The 23,873-nt window shown below is 39.3% G+C and overlaps 1 protein-coding gene across 2 annotated transcripts in view; it reads left to right on the top strand.

The window, feature by feature from the left end:
- IPCEF1 (interaction protein for cytohesin exchange factors 1) overlaps window positions 1–23,873 on the top strand; it is a 77,695-nt gene that overhangs the window by 35,936 nt on the left and 17,886 nt on the right. For both annotated transcript variants that reach the window (XM_040238725.1, XM_040238726.1), the window contains exons 5-7: window positions 6,192–6,250; window positions 7,560–7,648; window positions 16,413–16,785. In XM_040238725.1, the coding sequence (XP_040094659.1) occupies window positions 6,192–6,250; window positions 7,560–7,648; window positions 16,413–16,785 (521 nt within the window). The remainder of the gene's footprint in view (window positions 1–6,191; window positions 6,251–7,559; window positions 7,649–16,412; window positions 16,786–23,873) is intronic.

The following is a 23,873-nucleotide window of genomic DNA, read 5'->3' as shown; positions in this document are numbered from 1 at the left end:
TGGTCTATGTGATCAAATTGGTTAGTTTTCTGTGACTGTGGTTTTCAGTCTGTCTGCCCTCTGATGGTGAAGGATAAGAGGTTTATGGAAGCTTCCTGATGGGAGAGTAGCAAGGTCTAGATGTGTGGAAAACTTAATGTCTTGTCCAGAGAGTGTCAGTCTGGAGCCGAACCATACATCAGTCCCAAGTGGTCCTTTCTAAGGTGTGTGTGTGTGTGTGTGTGTGAGTTGCTCAGTCTTGTCTGACTCTTTGTGACCCCATGGACTGTAACCTGCCAGGCTTCTCTGCCCATGGAATTCTCCAGTCAAGAATACTGAAGTGGGTAGCCATTCCCTTCTCCAATGAATTTTCCTGACTCAGGGATCAAACCCAGGTCTCTTGCATTGCAGTTGGACTCGTTACCTTCTGGGCTACGAGGGAAACCCTTTTAAAGCTTTACTGGTGGTGAAATAGAGCTGCCCATCAGCCACCTCTCCCCAGCCCCGTAGGCTCCTGCCAGCACCTAGCTTCTCCCAAGAACTTCCTGTATCTCCAGCTTTCTTCTGGTCTGTATCCTTTCTGTTCATCCCAGGGCTGGTTCTTTCAAAGTAGTTCTGTTCAGTCCAACAAGGGGAGAGTAAGACTGACTACCAGGAAAACAGTGACTACAAAGTCTTTTGTTACCTAGAGAATTTCTCTAGCTACATGGTGAAACACATTTTAAACCAGTAAAAGTGTGAGACCCTTACAAGATTATCTGAAACTCCTCTATTTCAGGCAAATTTGCTCTCTCAATCACACATCAGAGTTATTTAGCTCTTGCAGACCCACTTACTCCAGTTTTGCTTACATATCTGGTCCATTCATCTTCCCTTTGCAGTGATCTATCTAATGGTGAATACAGTTATATGAGCATTAGCTACACACTCTGCCTGTTTGACTAAGTCTAAGCCTTTCACAGTTATCAAAGCCAAAGTCTTAGGGCCTTTCTATGCTGTGAAGATCTGTGTTACTTGAGATTATTTTAGCATTTATCTTTCCAGCTTACAAATAAGATTATAAATTGAAATTTGAGTGTGAGGTGGCCTGGCCTCATATTTTTGAATCTCTCAGTGACCTTTATACACAAAAATTGTCTATCTGGCCACTCATAAGTAAATGGCTCATTTTGTCTATGCTTGAATGTATCATAATTTTTCATTTATAATATCATTATTAAGCTTTATTTGGAGAAGACAATGGCACCCCACTCTGGTACTCTTGCCTGGAAAATCCCATGGACGGAGGAGCCTGGTAGACTGCAGTCCCTGGGTTCGCTATGAGTCAGACACGACTAAGCAACTTCACTTTCACTTTTCACTTTCATGCATTAGAGAAGGAAATGGCAACCCACTCCAGTGTTCTTGCCTGGAGAATCCCAGGGACGCGGGAGCCTGGTGGGCTGCTGTCTATGGGGTTGCACAGAGTTGGACACAACTGAAGTGACTTAGCAGCAGCAGCAAGCTTTATTATTCTGAAGATGATTTTTTCTAGTAGCTAACAATGTAGAATCCCTTTGGGACTGCTAGTTAACCTCCTCCTTCTCCCACAAGACTAGGCCGAGGATTTAAAGATTTGCTCTTCAGTAGCCACTGAAGAACTTCCTTTCTTACTGATGAGGCGTGTTGGAGCCAGGACAGAATGCCTCTGGGTATCAGTGAGACGCGGAGGTGCTAGGGAACAACGGAGTGGTATTTGGAGAGACGGGGCCTGTTTTAGAAGTTCCCCTCCTTGAGAAACTGCCTTTTTGGGTGGTGACGTTTCTCATGAAGGAAAAGATAAATAAGTTTAAGAAACACTGTGTGTTCTGCAAGGACCCTCAATTTACAAGTGCAGGGGTGAGTAATTAGGGTAATGTAAAAGCTGGTTTCTAAACAAAGGCTGGTGGTAGCTGCCTTGATCAGGCGGTGTTTGTGGGAAGAATGTTCTCATTTTGTACATCAATTTCTTAACACTTGTGCTTCTTCAACGCACACATTCACAGCAAGTTAACATACAACAAACTCCCAGGAAACATCTGTCGTCTTCTTTTATATAAATATAAGTCTTTTTGCATCTATCTTTTAGCTACAAATAGAAAGTTTTCTACTGCCTAGATGTTTTTTTAAAAAAGTTCTTAGCAAAGAAGGTACTCTGAGCCTGTGGGTTCTAGAAAGAAAACAAACAAGATTCTGAACAATCACGAGTTTTCCCAGCAAGTAACTGATGGTGTCAATTAAAGGGAGAAGAGTTTTGAGTGAGGCCTAAAAGGAATCTTTTCTTTACTGTCAGTATTCTCCTGTTCTGCTCATTTCTGGAAAGGAACTTAGGAAGGTCTTTTCTTGATTCAGGCATTCTCAATTCATCATTTTTTTTTCTTTTGCATTGATATGTTAAAAAAAAGAATTTTGCCTATTTCACTTTGAGAAGCTTTTTTTGGGGGGGAGAGTCAAATGCAATTATAAAATTATGAAATCAGGAATAAACTAGGAATTAGTTAGCCATTAAATTCATTGTGCTTTGCCTGATCGGTTTTTAAAAATGTATTTTTAAGCATTTTAGTTGAGTAATGTGTAAAACACATTCTTGTAAAAAAATCTTGTAATATAGAAGTATGTAAAATGAAAAACCTCCCATTTCCCCAACTTTACTTCTCTCCGTAAAATTAAGCCACTTTTCACAATATGACTATATGCTCTCTGATGCTTTGCTCTGCAAATCAAGTCATGCACATAGTTTTAGAAGCACATTGATGGCATGAATATACTACTATGTATAAAGTAGGTAACTATTGAGAACCTACTGTATAGTACAGGGAACTCTATTCAGTGATCTCTGGTGACCTAAATGGGAAGGAAATACAAAAAAGAGGGGATATGTGTCTGTATAGCTGATTCACTTTGCTATACAGCAGAAACCAACACAACATTGTGAAGCAATTACAATGAAAATTAATTCAAAAAGGAAGCACATTGAATCAGGATAAACACTTTGTTTTGTATTTGCTTTTTTTACTTAACAGTGTGTTAGGATTTTTCCAGATCATGATAAGGCTCCCTCACCCAACCGCAGTCTTTTTATTAGTTTCTAACATGGTACTGATGGAATTGGTACCATTCTTCATCCATTTTTCTGTTAATGGACAATTCTATTGTATCATTTTTTTTTTGTCATTGCAAGCCCATCGAATTCATATTCTTCCACATTTCTTATATACATGAAAATGTGTTTTGAAGGATAGATATTTAGAATTGTTTGGTGAAGGGGAATGAATATTTATATTTTGAACTCAGTTCAGTTCAGTTCAGTCAATCAGTCGTGTCTGACTCTTTGCCACCCCATGAATCATAGCACACCAGGCCTCCCTGTCCACCAACTCCCGGAGTTCACTCAAACTCATGTCCATTGAATTGGTGATACCATCCAGCCATCTCATCCTCTGTCATCCCCTTCTCTTCCCAGTCCCTCCCAGCATCAGAGTCTTTTCCAATGAGTCAACTCTTCCCATGAGGTGGCCAGAGTATTGGAGTTTCAGCTTCAGCATCAGTCCTTCCAATGAACAGCCAGGACTGATCTCCTTTAGAATGGACTGGTTGGATCTCCTTGCAGTCCAAGGGACTCTCAAGAGTCTTCTCCAACACCACAGTTCAAAAGCATCAATTCTTTGGTGCTCAGCTTTCTTCACAGTCCAACTCTCACATCCATACATGACCACTGGAAAAACCATAGCCTTGACTAGACGGACCTTTGTTAGCAAAGTAATGTTTCTGCTTTTCAATATGCTATCTAGGTTGGTCATAACTTTCCTTCCAAGGAGTGAGCGTCTTTTAATTTCATGGCTGCAATCACCATCTGCAGTGATTTTGGAGCCCCCCCAAATAAAGTCTGACACTGTTTCCACTGTTTCCCCATCTATTTCCCATGAAGTGATGGGACCAGATGCCATGATCTTCGTTTTCTGAATGTTGAGCTTTAAGCCAACTTTTTCACTCTCCTCTTTCACTTTCATCAAGAGGCTTTTTAGTTCCTCTTTACTTTCTGCCATAAGTGTGGTGTCATCTGCATATCTGAGGTGATTGATATTTCTCCCAGCAATCTTGATTCCAGCTTGTGCTTCCTCCAGCCCAGCATTTCTCATGATGTACTCTGCATATAAGTTAAATAAGCAGGGTGATAATATACAGCCTTGTTGTATTCCTTTTCCTGTTTGGAACCAGTCTGTTGTTCCACGTCCAGTTCTTACTGTTGCTTCCTGACCTGCTTATAGGTTTCTCAAGAGGCAGGTCAGGTAGTATCATCAAATTAACTGCTTGATATTGACTGTACCAGTTTTTCAGGGTCAACTCAACAAAGGATGAGACTGTTTATCTTGAAATCTAGAAATTAGCAATATTTTAAAATTTTGCCAGTCTCATGGTGAACAATATTTGCTTGTGCTTGAATATGCATTTTCTAAAATATTATTGAGGCTGAGAATTTTCCCTTATATTTATTAGCCATTTGTAGCTTTTTGTCATTTTCCATTTCTTCGTTTTGTTTATTTTGTGGTTGAGTCTTGATGAACATTTTTCAGTTCCTCTGGCATGATCTGGGCTTGGGTCTTGGTTTAGTTTTAAGTGGCCACTAGAGACACATGTTTATCATGATACAAAAGGGGACTTCCTAAATGAGGCTGAAACTCATCTTGCTTCTTATAGAAAGTTCTATTTTATTTTTAAAATAAAATCTACTTTGTATTTCCTATTAAAAAATTTTCTAGACCATGGCAGATTGAGGGCTGGGTAAAGATTCCTAATTTGTTGACAATTGCAGATTTGGGAATATGCAGTGTTTATGCTTTGGTGGGGGTGTAGCTGGATAGTTTATGACGCATTATTGGACTAGCAAAAATAAAACATTAAGTGAGTCAATAAGTTCATAGCATTATTATCGTCATTTTGTTGATAGTTGACTTAGGCTACTTATGTTTCAAAAAAAGATTAATATGTATTATGGAATATGTTTTTAAAATAGAGAAAAGTAGAAAAAAATGGGAAATAGGTCATTTAGATTATCACTGTCCCAAAACAATATTTTTCCTTTAAATAGGTTATATCAGTTCAGTTCAGTCACTCAGTCATGTCTGACTCTTTGCAACCCCATGGATCGCAGCACACCAAGCCTCCCTGTCCATCACCAACTCCTGGAGTTCACTCAAACTCATGTCCATTGAGGCGGTGATGCCATCCAGCCATCTCATCCTCTGTCGTCCCCTTCTCCTCCTGCCCCCAATCCCTCCCAGCATCAGAGTCTTTTCCAATGAGTCAATTCTTCACATGAGGTGGCCAAAGTATTGGAGTTTCAGCTTTAGCATCAGTCCTTCCCATGAACAGCCAGGACTGATCTCCTTTAGAATGGATTGGTTGGATCTCCTTGCAGTCCAAATAGGTTATATAGCTAGGAACATATGAAATAGATGCATTTTATGTCTTTTAAAAATTTGTATATTAAAATAAATTTCTAACTGAACCCTAGGCCTGAAGTCATAAGCCACATTTGCATTCCCTCAGGTTTGTCTAGTTCTATTTTTATCATGGATGTGTAGTTGAAATTCATTGCCAATAAAATGGTAAGTCAATGGAAGATGGATACATTGTCAATTTTACCTTATATAAAATTTTTCAAGAAATTGAAATTTTCCCCAGCTAAGGAATAACTGTGAAACTCTGGCCAGATCTTTTTCCTTATTGATATAAAGATCATGGTTTAAAAATAGATCATCATCACTTTTTGTGAAGTAAGCTTACATTTTAAGAATTAAAGAGATAGAACTTTAACGGTCAAGTTATGAAATTCATTTTGATGGTTGTGAAAGAATTTCAAATATGCAATTACAAAACGTATATTTGTTTGTATATTTAGAATATCTAATGTAGTTACCCACTTTAACTAGCTGTATAATGGGCCACCTCATTTCTTATCCTCATTTCATATCATATTGCTTACGATATGGACCATAGTGTGAAACCAGTGGTCTCAGGTTTCCATTACACATGTTTAGGCTGTTTCTGAAAACATTTATACTGATATAGCACTATGACTTAATTTCGTTATAAAGTCTGATACAAGACCTTCCTCTAGGGTCTAGGGTAAGGGTGAATAGGTGAGGGACCAATCTCCCTGGTCAAACGTCTACTTTCTATTTGAATTTTAGGTGGTTAAACAAATTGGGATTAGCTGAAATCCATCCTGAATCCACTTCAAAGGATGAAGGTATGTTCTATTTTCAATTTCTGAAACTCTAGCAAGCATCTGAGAATAGGGTGAAAATACAATGTCAAGTTCTATGTAGAGCCTTGTTCTAATGAAACGTACTTTGTTATTTAAAATTATCTGAAAATATGTAGAGACAGACATAATCATACTGGCTCACCAACATGGAATAGAGCCTCCCAGGCTGGCTAAGACTGCTTTTCACACTTCACCCACACATTAGCAGCTGTAGGCTTCATGGAGATCGCAGTCAATTGCCAATGCAAATGTTTTATTGCCCCACTTACTGAATTCTTACTCATCAGTGTGATCTCATCGTGATCTCTAGGCAGATAACTTTCAGCCCACTGTTTCCTCTCTGATATTTTAGTATTTTCACCAGGTGTGTGCCAAGACTAATTACCCTAAGTTTGCACCAGGAGCCTGAATGTCAGACTGGGACAAAGGCCATCTTTTTAGCTCAGTCTATAGCTTTCAGTGTTCAAAAGCTCCAGGGGTCTAATTCTTCTTAGTGAGGCAGTTGCTCCTTAATATTGAGAAGAAAGATGTCTTTATGTGTCTGGGTCACAGAGCTGACACTATTTCTGAAATGCTCAAACCACATAAAACTCGGGAGTTAGAAGTAGGGAGTTATTTCTTTGGAGAGCAAAATCATAAAATCTTAAATTTAGAAATGGAAAAGTGACAACTTGTTTTAGAAGAAAGAAGTATAATATGATACTGTGAAATCAGTGTTCTAACCACCTCCTTTGTCCTCTTTTCCACAAAATAAATTCTCATGGAACATTTAAAGTATTTTATAGATTGTGAGCACAAAAATAACTACACAAAACCCTCCTCCTTATCCTGTTATGTAAGGCCTTCTGTGATATGGCATCAAGCAACCTTTCAGCTTTGTTTTCCACCCTGTCCCTTAGGGAACTCGGAATACTTGGCGCCTGGGACTCACATTACTCTGTGCATCATTGATGGTTTACTTATTCTGCCATTTTCAGCTCATTAAGATGTCTATGCTCAAAGTTAATCACTGCTGATTTTATACTCCCTTAGTGTATGACTCACCGCTCTTTTGAGGAATTAGTTTTATTTTCCCTGAGCTATGATTAGACTTCTTTCTGCCTAGTGGACACTCTTTGAGGGCAGAAACCCTAACAGAGACAAACTCTTATGTATCAGGTAGCCCACTAGATGAGGACTTTCTGAACTGGATTGGAATTGCAGTAGCCAGATGGAGAAGAACCTCTGCTCATGCATTATGGAAGGAGTGATGACAGGGTTGAAACATTCAGCATTTTCCTTTTTGTTCTAGAATGCTACAGTGAGAGTGAACAGGAAGATCCTGAAATAGCGGTCCAGACGCCACCCCTTCATCACTCTGCAGAGAGTCTCTCTCCTTCGGTAGGTACCAAATTAGCCTGTTGCTCATCGATCAAACGTGTGAATGTCATTCCTTCCAACTGGGTAGAAACTACCTTGACTGATACACTTTTAGAGCAGGCTAAATAAAGGTACTGCCAAAAAGCAAGTGCAATTCCCAGGGTGCCATAGCAACCCATTGGTATGACAAATTTGGTGCATTTGTTTGTGACCCACAAATGTATTGTGCCCAGAGGATTCATGCTAATGCAGAGAGCTTCTAGGTAATAGGCCGACGCTTGCAAAGATTTATTTTATAACATTTATTTATACCCTACTTGTTCTCAGAAAGAATTGAAAATGCCTTTCCTAGGTGCAGGCCTTGTGGTGGTATAAAATGAATGTAAAGGGGGTGAAGGCAAGACCATGAAGAGAAATTTAGAATCAGAAAGAGAGCTGGAAGCCAAGAGTGGGGTTAGCGCATTAACTCTGCCTGTAGAATGATTCGGTATGTTCCCTAGAGAGCAGTCTAAAACTTTGGACGCACCCAGTGTAAGTTCAGGTTATTGATGGACGTTAAGACTATGAAAGTGAAAGTGTTAGCCATTCAGTCATGCCTGACTCTTTGAGACCCCATGGACTGTAGCCCACCAGGCTCCTCTGTCCATAGAATTCTCCAGGCAAGAATATTGGAGTGGGTTGCCATTTCCTTCTCCAGGGGATCTTCTGACCCAGGGATGGAACCCACATCTCTTACGTCTCCAGCCTTGGCAGGGGGATTCTTTACCACTAGCGCCACCTGGGAAGCCCCCTATAGCTTTATAGTACATGCCTTTTCCATAGTACCATGACACTCGTCCATCCATAGACCCCAGTAAGTATAAGTTCTCATAGGTTACAGCATCTCCTTTGCCAACCCAAACTCTTCTGTCAGAATTTTATATTTTGTGGGATAAGGTTTTTAATCTTTATTTACATTTTGCCAGTTCCTGGGTTAAAGGTGTTAATATCATTTAAATAATGAGCTCTACTGCTTTTATCTGCTGTCAGCGGAGAATTATGGTCACATTTCTAATGTATTTGGCTAGCAGTCAAGACCAGAAATAAATGTTTGTTGAATGAATGTTTATTTAAAATTTCTATTAAATAGGATTAGCCAAAGTTAAGTAAGATATAAATAAAATTAAATGTTGACTATGGTAAAATGTAGACCAATTTTTGAACTAGACGTACAATATAGCCTTTCTTAATATATTCTTAGCTTTCCCTTGATGTAGACTGAATCCTCTTCTAAATTCAGCCTTGTTGGCTTAATGGAGAAGCTTATATTTTTGTTTAGTTTCTTTTCGTCTTTGTCTCTTTCTCTCTGTGTCTCCCCTTCTCTATCTCTTATGAATTATTTTATTTCTAAAATATTGTGATTTTAAGTTTAATAAATGGCAAACTATATCACAGATTCAGTTCAGTTCAGACACTGAGTTGTGTCCGACTCTTTGCGACCCCATGGACTGCAGCACACCAGGCCTCCCTGTCCATCACCAACTCCTGGGGTTTACTTAAACTCACGTCCATGGAGTCGGTGATGCCATCCAGCCATCTCATCCTCTGTCATCCCCTTCTCCTGCCTTCAATCTTTCACAGCATCAGGGTCTTTTCAAATGAGTCAGCTCTTTGCATCAGGTGGTCAAAGTATTGGAGTTTACAAAGAGCTTTTTAAGGGATCTAGAACTCTACGTGGTGAATGTAAAAGCAACCACATTGCCATCTTAGATGAAGGGTCAGTTGCATTGTATGGTGATTTATTGTTGTTGTTCAGTCACTAAGTCGTGTCCAACTCTTTGCGACCCCATGGACTGCAGCACGCCAGGCTTCTCTGCCCTTCATCATCTCCCAGACTTTGCTCAAGTTCATGTCCATTCAGTTGGTGATGCTATCTGACTGTCTCATCCTCTGCTGCCCCCTTCTCCTTTTGCCCTCAGTCTTTCCCAGCATCAGGGTCTTTTCCACTGAGTTGGCTCTTCTCATCAGGTAGCCAAAGTATTGGAGCTTCACCTTCAGCATCAGTCCTTCCAGTGAATATTCAGGGTTGATTTCCTTTAAGATTGACTGATTTGACCTCTTTGCTGTCCAAATACTATTTAGGTAGTGGTTCTCAATAAATATTAAATGAATGATTAAGCATATGCATGATAAAGTCACTTCAGTCATGTCCAACTCTTTGCAACCCTATGGACTGTAGCCCACCAGGCTTCTCTGTTCATGCAATTCTCCAGGCAAAGACACTGGAGTAGACTGACATGCCCTCCTCCAGGGAATCTTCCCAACCCGGGGACCAAACTCTAGTATCTGACAACTCCTGCATTGGCAGGTGGGTTCTTTACCACTGAGCCACCTGGGAAGCCTGAATAAGCATTTAAGCAGGATCAAGTTACCAGACAACACTTTTTAAAAATTAAACTTGGAAAATATTTGTAACAAATTTTTAATGATCTTTGAGCTTTTAAATCACTTTATAGCATATAAAATTAATGAGTCTGAAATATAATGAGGTCAGTTCCTTTTTTGCTGTTTTGTGGGTTTCAAAAAATCATGGGTGGTGATTTTCACAAAGGATCTTCCAAAGTGAAACCTACAGAGTCCCATCTGTCTTAAGCCTGCCAAAAAGCTTTCCATTTTTAATTTCTCTGTAAATAAATGGATGTCCTTTCCATTAGCCATCCTGTGGGGCCTCCTTAATAAGAATAAACATGATTAGCAATCTCTTATTTACTCAAAGACCCTGTAATATTCCTTATGCTCTTGTGAAATGTGGTTTCACCCATGAGAAGCATAGGTCCAAACTAGTCTGGTGCTGAAATCTTACTGTTTATAGAAATCAAAATGATTGAACATAGAATTAAAATTTTAATTCAAGATTTGATCATTTTTGAAATAATTTCTGGAATAGTATTTATTTTATACTCATGAATTCATTATTCCAAAATAAAAGTTCATTACCCCAAAATTAAAAAAAAAAAAACAAGAACTTGGGAAAGATTTAGGTGTTTGGGAGTTTGGTTTTATTTTGTTTTCTTTACTTGTCTAGGCTTAGATAGCTCAGTCATGGCTAGCCTATGCCAGATTCAGCCAAAGCAATGTTTGCTCCTGCTCTGTACAAACGTTACTATAATTTTAAAAATTTCATCTGTTTAAATAAAAAGCTTAAGTGTTATTTTAACCAAGTGTCTAGCATGTCTGCTTTTCAGAAACAAGAGAAAACAAAAACAAAATCTGCCTGGGATATATGTGAGCAGCAGCAACACATTCTGTTTCTAAGGAACATAAAATCTAACTGTTCAACATTTATCTATTTCTAATACATTCCTTCAGAAAAATAATGTTAGCCTTAGTGGTCTTCCAGACAATGCTTAACTTAGAACTTTAAGGAATAACATTTGATTGACATTTGGAATAACATTCTAAACACTGCTCCCATTTCAGTGACCTAACTTAGTGGTCTCACATCCATCCTTTTATCTATTTGTACTGAAACAAGCATTCCCTGGGCTCCTACTATAACATTAGGTAAGACTATGATCATATAAGCTCAGCATTAAGAAAACTAAGATCATAGCATCCCATCCCATCACTTCATGGCAGACAGAAGGGGAAAAAGTGGAAGGAGTGACAGAGTTTATTTTCTTGGGCTCCAAAACCACTGCAGACGGTGACTGCAGCCATGCAATTAAAAGGTGCTTGCTCCTTGGAAGGAAACCCATGACGAATCTAGACAGCACATTAAAAAGTGCAGACATTACTTTGCTGACCATTAAGGACTTTGATGTTTTGAGTTCCTCAGCCTTTGGGCATTTTGAGCAGAGAAGTGATGTGATCAATGTCCATTTTGAAAGGACCACTCAGGCTGCCATGTAGGAGTGACCTGTGACATAGGGAGAAAGCCCAGAAGCAAAGAAATCTAAGGAAAAGTGTGCAGTCATCTACTGTGAGAAGTGAGGATTGGGGTCAGGGTGTAGTTGAGAGATAGAATGGTTGTATTTTGAACATAGTTTGAAGACCAATTGGTGGATCAGATATGAGAGAAACTGAGAAGATATTATCATCCCAGATTTAAGCAGCTCATGGAAATTATTTTAGCATCATAGTCCTTATATGTTAACACTTTTCAGAAGTACAGTTCCTTTATATCCAAAAGATGGGGGGAAAATCAACTAAAACAAATCAAAGAAGCAGTAAGTAGAAACAAACTCTGCACACTGTGGCTCACTGGCCAGTGGCAGAGGAAGAGGTCAGAGATTAAACACAAAAAGGGTAAAAACAGTTCTAGAAATTCAAATTTGATCTTACTAGGATAGCTCTTGCACAATTGTTTACTAAAGGACACGATATTTCATTACGTGTACTATATATAATAATAGAAATGTTTGTAAGGGAGATAGGATGGATGAAAAAAAAGTGGATTTAAAATTATTTGTGCATTACTTTTGTATTTTCTGTACTTTGACTAACGTTGCTTAAGATTTATATGCTGACTCACTCCTTTCTAATTACAGGCTTTGGGTGGCCATTTTAAACTCTTTTTTGCCATGTCATGCTTGTGCTTTAAAAACAATTCAAAGGAAAGAATTTTAGAGCTAATCAGCTTTTTAACTAAGCTTCTTCAGTGATTAAAAGTGTCTTATACAGAAAATGGGGAAAAACAGTATTGCTTATTTTATTGAATAATGCACGTAGTTTCCTCATGAAAACTAAGATTTTAAAAATGTCCTGTATTTTCTCATTAAAAAATAGCATTTTAAGACCCAATTGTTCTCTAGTAAGTGAAATAGCATGCAATTATTAATCAATAATAAATAAAATAATTTTGTCTGAGATGAGATGATGAAGACATTTGTGGGACTATTGGCACTGCAACCAGTAATTCTGGATCCTGGGATTAGGCACTTTACAGAGAATTTCAGGGTGCTCCTGAGTACGAGACTGAACTTCTCTGGGCACTTCTCTTACACATAGCTGGCTGTCTAGACCAGTCTTTGTAGCGTTAGTTTGTTTGTTGTTGTTTGGTCGCTAAGTCATGTCTGACTCTTTTGTGAGTGTATGGATTATAGCCTGCCAGGCTCTTTTGTCCATGAGATTTGCCAGACAAGAATACTGGAGTGGTTGCCGTTTCCTTCCTCAGGGGTCTTCCCAACCCAGGGATCGAACCGCATCTTTTGAGTATCCTGCATTGCCAGGAGAATTTTTTTTCCTGCTGAGCCAGCTGGGTAGCTCTTTTAGCTTATTACCAACTACTAATTTATTAATGTCAGGCACAAATGCAAAAAAAAGGAGATGCAAAAATGATTAAAAACAGCCTTCTCTCAAGTAACTCACCAAAAAAGAGGAACAAGTTCTTCAACAATTACAGTAATAGTTGACAAATAAAATTATATTCCACCTGGTATAATAGAAGTAAGCATGGGAGAACCAGACAAAGATGCCTGCCTCTCCCTGAGGCAACCAATGAAGTCTTCCAGGAGGAGCTAGCCCTTGGATGGATACTTGAATGGTTCATAGAAGGCAGTGAGCTAAAAGTTCTCTGTTTGACTTGTAGTTATGGGTAGCAAGAGAGTCATAGGCGTAATGAACCGGGTTTAATACCGCAGGGTTTGCAAAACTCATTCCCATATTGATTCTCTGTGGCAGCACTCCAGGTAACTTTAGATTTGTGTCAATCTTTCTTTGAATGAAAATCCCCTCTGACCTGGTACAAATCACCTTTTTCTCATTTGTTTGTCCTTCTTTCTAGTTCTGTCCTTATTCTCTTTTGCCCCTCACCCTTCTTTTCTCTGTTCAGAAATCAACTTTATAAATGCTACATGGTGCTGGAAAAAATGGATTGGAAGCATTTGCTGTGTGTTTGAGGAGTACCACAACAGAGCACATTTCCTAGAAATTTCTGATGCTCATTGACTATGTCCTTCATTCTTTTAAGCAGAGTTTTTAGGTTCAAAAAGGCTTATGAAAAATGCTGGAGCAACAGCTTTTTGCACAAATAGCTTATTTTGCTAGAATCAAATTACAGTATTATCAGCGGGAGCAACAGGAAAAGCTTGTGCTTGGTCTCTTTTTAGAAAAGGAAACTGATCACACTGAAGCCAAGTTTGACTAAAATAGCTCACAATAGGGGACCATGTCAGCACTGGGCCTGAATGTGTATTTTTGTTAATATTGATTCTGTAGATCATGTTAAAGAGTAAACAAGTCTTGGCATTTATTTGGACAGTTTGGTAGGGGATGTAGTAACTCCTTCAGATCGCTAGGGTTTCCTTTTGTTGTTGTAGTCGTTTTTTAGTGAATTGCAGATCTTGGATCTCCCAGCTAAGTGGTCTAGGTGATTGAAGGCAGCCAGTTTGAAAGCTCATTGACATTCCTGAAAGGAAAGTTTTCATGTCATGCCAAACATGTTGTTATTAGGAAGACGTGTGTGATGAGTTAGTATCCTCAAGCAGTTCAGTTCAGTCGTTCAGTCTGACTCTTTGTGACCCTATGGACTGTAGCACACGAGGCTTCCCAGTCCATCACCACTCCTAGACCTTGCTCAGACTCACGTCCATCGAGTCGGTGATGCCATCCAACCATCTCATCCTCTGTTATCTCCTTCTCCTTCTGCCATCAATCTTTCCCAGCATCAGGGTCTTTTCCAATGAGTCAGTTCTTCCCATCAGGTGGCCAAAGTATTGAAGCTTTAGCTTCAGTGTCAATCCTTTCAATGAATATTGAGGATTGATTTCCTTTAGAATTGACTGTCTGGATCTCCTTGAAGTCCAAGGAACTCTCAATAGTCTTCTCCAACACCACAGTTCAAAAGTATCAATTCTTCAGTGCTCAGCTTTCTTTATGGTCCAGTTCTCACATCCATACATGACTACTGGAAAAACCACAGTTTTGACTAGACAGACCTTTGATGGCAAAGTAATGTTTCTGTTTTTTTAATATGCTGTCTAGTTTGGTCATAGCTTTTCTTCCAAGGAGCAAGTGTCTTTGAATTTCATGGCTGCAGTCATCATCTGTAGTGATTTTGGAGCCGAAGAAAATAAAGTCTGTCACTGTTTCCATTGTTTCCCCATCTATTTGGCATGAAGTGATGGGACCAGATGCCATGATTTTAGTTTTCTGAATGTTGAGTTTTAAGCCAGTTTTTTCACTTAGTATATTAACTAGATGCTTTAGTGCCATGGCTCAATGGGTAAAGAATCCTCCTGTAATGCAGGAGACACAGGAGACATAGGTTCTGTCCTTATGTCAGGAATATCTCCTGGAGGAGGAAATGGAAACCCATTCCACTATTCTTGCTCGGAAAATTCCATGGACAGAGGAGCCTGGCAGGCTATAGTACAAAGGGTTGCAAAGAGCTAGACATGACTGAGTGACTAAAAATGCATGCTGCTTATTTATTTATTGCTTATTTGACAACCCATATCTAGCTTGTAGCTAGCTAAGCACTCATTGGATATTTACTGATTTTTCCATCAGAACATAAAGCTTAGAACCTGCAAAATTCTTGGGAACATATTAATTTAGAGCAAAGTCAACTATCCTGAATTAGTTGCAATCATTGTGAGTTTTTTGGGAGAGGATCCTACTTTGCTCTTTGGCTTCTTCCCTCTAACAGTCTCCTCTCTACCACTTCCTCCACTTCCTTGGAGTTCTGAATGCTTCAAATTGACAGCAGTATCTCATAGAATGATATAATGAAACAGAACCAGAACACAGACTTCTCTGTCTTATCTGCCACTGGAGATATAGGGTAACCCCAGAGCACTGGTGTTTAGACTTTTGGATTTTTACTGAACAATAAAATTTAAAATGGAGGACCAGCATCTAGTTGCCAAATCTTTATTTTGCTATGCAGAACATTTAAAAAGCTCCAAAAGGTCAAAAGGTAATAGCTACCATTACCATTTTCCAAAAGAAAGCATATGTTTTAATGCCAATATATAATAAAGGTAAAATGCAAGAATAAATGAAGTCCTTCCCAAGAGAGGACTTTAGTGTTGTTGCATTGAAAGACTGGTGAAAATTTCACCAAGGTTGTCGTTCACCCTTGAATTGTATGTCAGCAACTGCTTTCAGAAGATACTACATCTTCAACCCATTTCTCATAGTTCTTGGTTTCCTTTAATGAATTAGGACCCAGCATATGTACTCTTGTCTTTTTTGGACAAAGTTTATCGATATTTTAAAATTATTGAAGAGTGAATGAGTTAACGTTAGTTCACCTAATTATGTAGTTATGAGCTGATACTGGTCATGTGCTAAAGAATATCTGAAAAATATTTGAGAGTAAAAATATATGTGTTTTGTCTACATCACTGGTCTTCCATTCACTTCGTATTATTATGCTTCCTGTTTGGCTCTAGCTTTTTCTTTCTTTTAATCACCTTTCTTAAGAGTTTTTGCCCAATCAGTGAAAATTCAGTGATAGATTGTAATCTACTTTTTGCTCAAAGTGTCCTTCAGTGTTCCAGAGAATTCCCCAAAGAGGTCTTTTAAGTATCCGGAGAGCATTGAAGAACAGAGTAAATCATGATACAGAGATTTTTTTCAGATCCTAGAGTCGTGAATTCAAAGTTATACAAATTGATTTGGGAAATTGCATCATCATGCCTATCACACAGGTTTAAACACCATCTAATTTTCTTTCAACTCTTTTACTATTGGTCCCTTTTTGAAACACTGGCCTACCTTCATTGAAAATGAAAAGTAGAGAATGTTGACTTAATCATACTTTATTTCATGCTCTTTTGGTTTTCTTTGTGAAAAATAGGCTGCACAGCAGGCATCTTCGTCTTCACCGAAATTGAGTGAAACATCACGTTCTTTCTCTTCCATGGAAAACATAAAAAAGACTCCCAGCAGTTTGTCTTCCTCCATATCGAGAGAAAGACAGTCCTGGATTGACATGGTTAGCAGCTCATCTGCCGCTGAAGGTATGGGAAAGCCTGTGACATGTGCTGTGCAGTTGCTCTCACCTGCCCCCTCAGAGGCAAACGGCTGCGGGGCCCTGGAAAACAACGCTGAGGCATCAGAAAGTGGATTTTTGAACTCTCTGTCGAGTGATGACACTTCTTCCTTGAGTAGCAACGTCGACCATCTTACCATCCCAGATAAGCCTACTGGATCAAAGATGACAGACAGAGGTAAAAGCAAGAAATTATTATTTTTTTAACATAATTTTATTTATTTATTTATTTATTTATTTATTTTTGGCTGTGCTGGGTCTTGGTGCTATGTGGGCTGCTTTCTCTAGTTGCAGCGAGCTGAGGCTACTCTCCAGCTATGGTGTGTGGGTGTCTCCATATGGTGGCTTCTCTTCTTACAGAGCACGGGCTCTAGGTCATGTGGGCTCAGCCACTGTGGCTTCCGGGCTCTAGAGCACAGACTCCATAGCTGTGGCACACGGGCTGAGTTGCTCCGTGGCATGTGGATCCTTCTGGAGTAAGGACTGAGCCTGTGTACTGGGCTGGTTCCCTCACCGCTTGTAAGGAGGTCCTGGAGACAGAACAGGAGCAGCAACTTAGCCAAGTGGGTTCCAGGCCCCCGGCTTCTGCCTGGGCTCCCCCTGCTGTGTTCCCAGGAACGAGCCGAGGTCCTGATGGGCAGATTCTTTGCCACTGAGCCACCAGGGAAGCCCTAAAAATTTATTTACTCTTTTCAGAGACTGAGTATTTGTATGTGGATGTAGAACGCTAATGTGGATTATAGAAACAATGTTGAAAGTCATGAATGATTCAATAACTAAACAGTCAAGTGAGGCGAAGTCTGGAGGTTACTTCTGTAGAGGACGTTGCATGGGGAAAACTCCAGCTTCAGGGCCATTCATTGCCCACTGTGTGTGTGCTTCGTCGTGCAGTCGTGTCTGATTCTTGCAACCCCGTAGACTATAGCCCGCCAGGCTCCTCTGTCCATGGGATTCTCCAGGCAAGAATTCTGGAGTGGGTTGCCATTTCCTCTTCCAGTCCAACTCTTTAGGACCCCATAGACTGTAGCCTTCCAGGCTGCTCTGTCCATGGGATTTTCTAGGCAAGGATACTGGAGTGGGTTGCCACTCCCTTCTCCAGCTCACTATAAGTATCACTAACCAAATGCTTGCAACTATGAGACATGTGTTCACAAAATAATGATACCTTTTCACCAATCTGAGATAAAGTTTGAGTTCTCTTTGTTTTTTGTTTTGATTAATTATTTTTTGAAGGATAATCGCTTTACAGATTTTGGTTATTTTCTGTCAAACCTCAACATGAATCAGCCATAGGTTGTTTTTGTTTTTGTTTTGGTCCCATGTCCTCTGCTCTGGAGCTCATGGTGACTAGATCGACATTTTGTAGATGACATCACCTCCTTTGTTTGAAACATGCACAGAGCAACCACCTTCCCTGAGCTATCACCACAGATGAGGGCTGGGCCCTAAGCTAGTTGGCTCCTGAAGTGCTTGCCCATGTAGTTAACAGGAAGAGGCAATCTGCGTGTACTTCAGAGGGCATCACTAGAACTTTAAAACCAAAACAGAGTACAGCTTATGTGTTAAAAAAAAGAAAAAATATCATTTTAAATCTTAGCAAAAGAGAGAGTTGCTGGAGTGTAGAAATGAAGAACGTGAGCCTTAATGTTGTTGTTCAGCCTCCAAGTTGTGTCCGATTCTTTGCGACCCCTTGGGCCACAGTGCGCCAGGCTTCACTGACCTCCACTGTCTCCCAGAGTTTCCTCAAGTTTATGTCCATTGAGTTGGTGATGCTATCTAATACTTCTTAATACTGCATGGTAATTGGTCCTTATCTTTTATCCAGACTAACTTTAAAAAAATGATTAGTTTTCAGTCATGATGGGTTGTTCCTGATGGTCTGTGCCTTATTCTTTCCACTGTCAGACAAGCTTACCTGATAGAAGATACTTAAAAATGAGAAAATGATGAGTTGACTGGCTAAATTTCCAGGATCGACAGCCACGGTGGTCTGATGGTGTAAATGACTGCTTCACCCCCTCTCCCAGTTTCATCAGGGCCAATTCTTTAAGTTCTCAAATTTTTATATGTACCCTATTAATTTGATATTTTGTATCAGAGTAATTTTGGAGAAGGAAGAGGCACCCCACTCCAGTATTCTTCCCTGAAGAATTCCACGGACAGAGGAGACTGGTGGGCTACAGTCCATGGGGTTGCAAAGAGTTGGACATGACTGAAGTGACTTAACATAGCACAGCACATCAGAATAATTTAGGCCAAGGATTAGAACTCTACAGACCTTGGTGTGTGTGTGTGTGTGTGTGTGTGTGTGTGTGTGTGTGTGTGTGTGTGTGTGTGTACAGCATTTATTTGGATTCTTAGACTGGGAACTCATTCTCCAAGTCACCACAGTTGTCACCACTCCCTATGGCCTTATCTGAAGATGCTTCACACAGTTGAATTACCTGCCAGGCCCCTGATAACATTATATTTTCAGGACAGCTTGAGAATAGACTATTTTATTTTGTTAATTTATTTAGTTTCTGGCCATGCTTCTGAGGCATGTGGGATCTTATTTCCCTGACTTCCTTTGTGACTCAGACATTAAAGAATCAGCTTGCAATGCAGGAAACCAGCATTTGATCCCTGAGTTGGGAAGATCCCCTGAAGAAGGGAATGGCAACCCGCTTCAGTATTCTTGCCTGGAGAGTTCCATGGATAGAGGAGCCTGGTGGGCTACAGTCCATGGGATGCAAAGAGTCAGACACGACTGAGTGACTAACACTTTCACTTTTAGGGATCGAACCCATACTCCCTCCATTGGAAGTTTGGAGTCTTAATCACTGGGAAGTCCCCATCTGATGGCATTTTTCTTGGATACCCTTAACTAATGCTAATGATCTACTTTACATTAGTGAATAAAGTTATTGCCAAAATAACCTGCTTCTAGAGGTGAACGAGGTTGGGTAGAGGGAGAATGGAAATAGCACCATTGATGAGTAAGGGGAGATGGGTTAATATTGGGCTGTACAGGATAGAAGGCAGGAGACTCAGGCTGGCCTCAGCTTGGGGAAGTGCTGTCATATGAAGGTACTGGGCTTAATTTGGAAATTTGAAATTGATGTAAATTTTGAGGCCAATGGTTCACGTAAAAAGGAAACAATTTTCGATTCAACATTAGAAACTTTTTAACAGTGAGAACTGTTCAAAACTGAACAGGCTCCTTGGAAAGTAATGTGTTCCTCATCACTGAAGGTGTTTACTCCTTCTGAGACAACCATTTTCATTGGGTATTAATTGCATATTGTGTGTTGATTACAATTTTTGGCCTTATGAAGATATACTAAAGAGGGAATTTAAGCATCTTGAACTAGATTGCCTCTAATGTGATATTTAGAAAATCCTTCCAGATACAGGATAGGTGGAACTAAAGAAAATAATGAAAAGGACCATATTTACTCTTTCCTGTTACCACCTCTCACTTTAATCATTGGACTATTGGTAGGACTAAAATTTTCACACATGCACAAACAAGCTTGCACACATGCACACACACACAGCATCTAGGATGAGAATGGCTTCAGAAGCAAATGAGAAAAAAATTCCATTCTTGTTCATTCTCAAGAGGTAACTGCAGACTGAGTTTTCCTTTAGGGTGAATGATTTGATAGTCACAGGAAGATGCCCGCAGTTCTTGTCCGTGTCTAATGTCATTCTGGGCATGCGTATGCTGCAGAGCCTGGCTGAGTACCAATAGGTCTTTTAATCTACAAAGGAAGAATCCAGGTATTTTAACATTTTGAGTTAGGTGCAGAGTGACAAATGAAATCTGTATGCTTCTTCAAAAAGCTCCACACAAAGGTATTCCTTTTGGTAGAAAGGAAGAGAAAATAAAACTATTTTTCCCCTCATTGATTTGTTGGCATTTGCCATATGGTACAGAATGTTTGCTGATGCTTTTCTCTTGCTGCTGGGGATTTGGTCAAATTCCCAGCAGAGTTAAACCACAGAAAGTCATTGCTATGGAAACAGCAACCCAGTTTTTGCTTGCGTTTGTGATGACATGTTGAGTAATCAGGTTGCGTATTTGTGTGTGTATGTGTGTGTGTTTTTTACATATGTGTTTGTCTGTTGGAAAAGAGGTAGCTTTTCATTTTTCTGACTTCTAAAAATTATTATTTTTTATCTTCAAATTAAAAAAGAAAAAAAAAAAGAAAAGTGCTAAAAGTCCTGCATCTGAAATATGGTTCAGGATGCTTTTATTAACATGACAGGGATTGAAGTTTCAACAAGGTCTATGATAGGAGTTAGGATTTTAGATTAAGTCCCAGTCTCAAGATGTGTTTGCTGGAGAAAGAGGCTTTTATCCTAGAAAAGATTCTTAAAGGTTAATAACTGAGCCCAGAAATAAGCAGACAGCATGTATTATAGCCTTCTTTTTATTTAGACAATGAGAAAAATATTTTACAGTTGGTATGCAATTAAAACTGTAGTTGCTAGAATTTTATACTGAAGTTAAACCCTTTTAGACATCTTCTTCCACAGAGTAAGCTAGTTAAACAATACATGGTGTTAATTGCATCCTGTTGCCTTTCCACGTTGGTAGATCCAGAGGTCTTCAGACTCTTCACCGAGTCTTTCTACAAAGCAAAGCAGGGAAAGAGATGATGAGGTTAATGGAATGTTCCTGTCAGCTCAGTTTTACTCTGTCCTGTTTCTTTTCTTTTATGAAAGGTTATTTGGCCCGTGACTCATGCCTGTGTGATGATGACTCTACATTGCATTTTTCTACTTATATTATGTCGACAGTGTGAGACAGTTATACTTACTCCATGAATGAAGTGGCCGTACCCTGGATACTGACAAGCTGAATAATCAGTAATAAGTGTGTGTGCTAAGTTGTGTCTGACTCTTTGTGGCCCCATGAACTGTAGCCTGCCAGGCTCCTCTGTTCGTGGGATTCTCCAGGCAAGAACACTGAGTGGGTTGCCATGGCCTCCTCAATCAGTAATAAGACTAATACCCAATTTATGCAAATAAATTGTTAAGTAGAAGTACAGCAAGATTGATTGTGGGAAGCATTTTGAATAGAATGCATTTTAATGAAGATATACACATAACTAGAGGATGCATGACACCCCAGGAAAGTGACATAAATGAGCCAGATTTAGAATTTAACAATTAGCCCAAACCTGACCAAATACCAGTTTTATGTGCATGCTAATGTTTTTGTCTGCTTAGAGTATGAGCAGACGTAGAAATTTTTTGTCTGCATTAACTATTTCACCTAATCCAAGGTGTTCTTATGATCAGAAGAATACGTTTTAAAAACAAATGGAATCTTTGTTTTAAAAATGTAAAAAGCTACTTATTAGAATCTTGGGTAATGAGCTCAACCTCAGGTTATTTCTGAAAATCACTGCCACACAGGTAATAATAATAAAACAGAAGAACAGCAAACACTAAGGGTCTCCCAATGGACTAAGTTTATTCTTATCAATGAAAGCAATGATACAGTACAGGGGTACTGAGTTATCTTGCTTAATAGAAACATCAAATATCCATGATAAAATATTAATAGATATCTGACTGGTAGAGAAGGTAAATCAAATATAGGAAAATATGGGAAACCAAAGTAAAATTAGTCTCAGAGTTACAGAAACACAAGATTATTCTTGGATTATACTCGAATGTTGTATCTGACTTTCTCTCGATCTGTTTGACTTTTCTCTTACAGAATTTCCTTTACCTGCCATCATTTTTTGAGACCCTGACTTTGCATTCTCCATTTCTGTGCCTTTATACCTTTGTTGTCTTTGGGGTCTAACCTACCCTGATAGCTCCTGATGTGAACTGGTTCATTATCCCTTGGTGCCTGGTTCAAACGCCCAAGCAGAGAATCTGATTCTCCAGCCCGTGTCTTAAGTTGCTGACCAGCTTATGAATTTCCTCTCCTAGGACTGAGTGCCCTGTGAGAACAGAATTTAAAGTATAAAACCTGGGCACCTCAGAAGCAGAGGCTTTGGATGGAGACTTTTCCCTTGGAAGACAGAGTAGAGGGGCCAGGGATCTGAGCCTTGGCCTTGCCAGCTACTGTCTTGATGACTATGCATTATCTAACTTGAAATCCTCTTCCTTGAACTTCATTCAAAGACAGTGTATCAAGTATTTTTATAGCGTAAAGCCTAGTGTTTAAGGCAATGAGCTTTGGGTCAGAACTTAGACAATTTGGTCAAAGTTTTTAATCTTTCTGTGTCTTGACATTCTCTCCTTTATATTAGGATTAATAAGACTTCCTTGTAGGGTTGTTACAAAGGTATTAAGATAATGTTGGTATAGTAGTTAACACAGTGCCTGTTACACAGGTGAAAGTGCTGTACATGAACGCTGTTTCCACCAGCATCAACAGCAGCAGAGATAAATAGTTAATCTGTCTCTAAAATTATACTATACTAATATTCTTGGTTAGTAGTATCCTTATGAGTAAGATAAGTTGTCCAGATTTATCTTAGTTGCATAAATTAAATTTGTGTGTCATTATGATTCTAAATTTGACTGTCATTATGTAGAGTTGTCAGAATCATTAATTAGAGGAAGCCTATAAAATGCTTTTAATCTCTGCATCAGGTGCTATTGTTGTCTAGTCACTAAGTCGTGTCCAACTCTTTGAAGCCCCATGGACTATGGAGCCTTCCAGGCTCCTCTGTCCATGGGATTCTCCAGGCAAGAATACTGGAGTGGGTTGCCATTTCCTTCTCCAGGGGATCTTCCTGACCCAGGAATTGAATGCACGTCTATATTTGGAGCAGGATTCTTTACCACTGAGCCACCAGGGAAGCTCGTCAGGTGCTAAAGTGAATGACATTTGTAAAGTCTTCCAGTCTGAATGTCCAAATGACTGTGTAGTTATATCTTCTCTTGGTAACAAGTAACTTCCATAGTCTTTCTTTTCTCAAGTACTTAGAACACTGCATATGAAACAGGAAATACTGTTTTCTACGTAAACTTTTTTAAGTGTTTCATATTTAGGAATGACTATCTTCCTTGGGAGAGCATTTAGATTTTTCCAACCTCAAAAAGTTTTCCTGTCAAATTCTGATTTGAAATATGGCGTGTGAATTTCCCTCTTGTCTCCTAAAGTCGGCTTTTATGTTCTGAACAGAAAATAAAAAAGCCCACAGTCTAGAAAGCACAAGGAAGCACCAAAAATAAGATAGTGGGGGAGGCCAAGTTGACAGTACAGCATTTAAAGAGATAATCTTCATACAGTGTTCTCGACAACCAAAT

Source organism: Oryx dammah, unplaced genomic scaffold, assembly GCF_014754425.2.
Source record: "Oryx dammah isolate SB20612 unplaced genomic scaffold, SCBI_Odam_1.1 HiC_scaffold_4, whole genome shotgun sequence".
Classification (NCBI taxonomy): Eukaryota; Metazoa; Chordata; class Mammalia; order Artiodactyla; family Bovidae; genus Oryx; species Oryx dammah.
The sequence above is the reverse complement of the archived record's forward strand: the minus strand, read 5'-3'. Positions and strand labels throughout refer to the sequence as shown.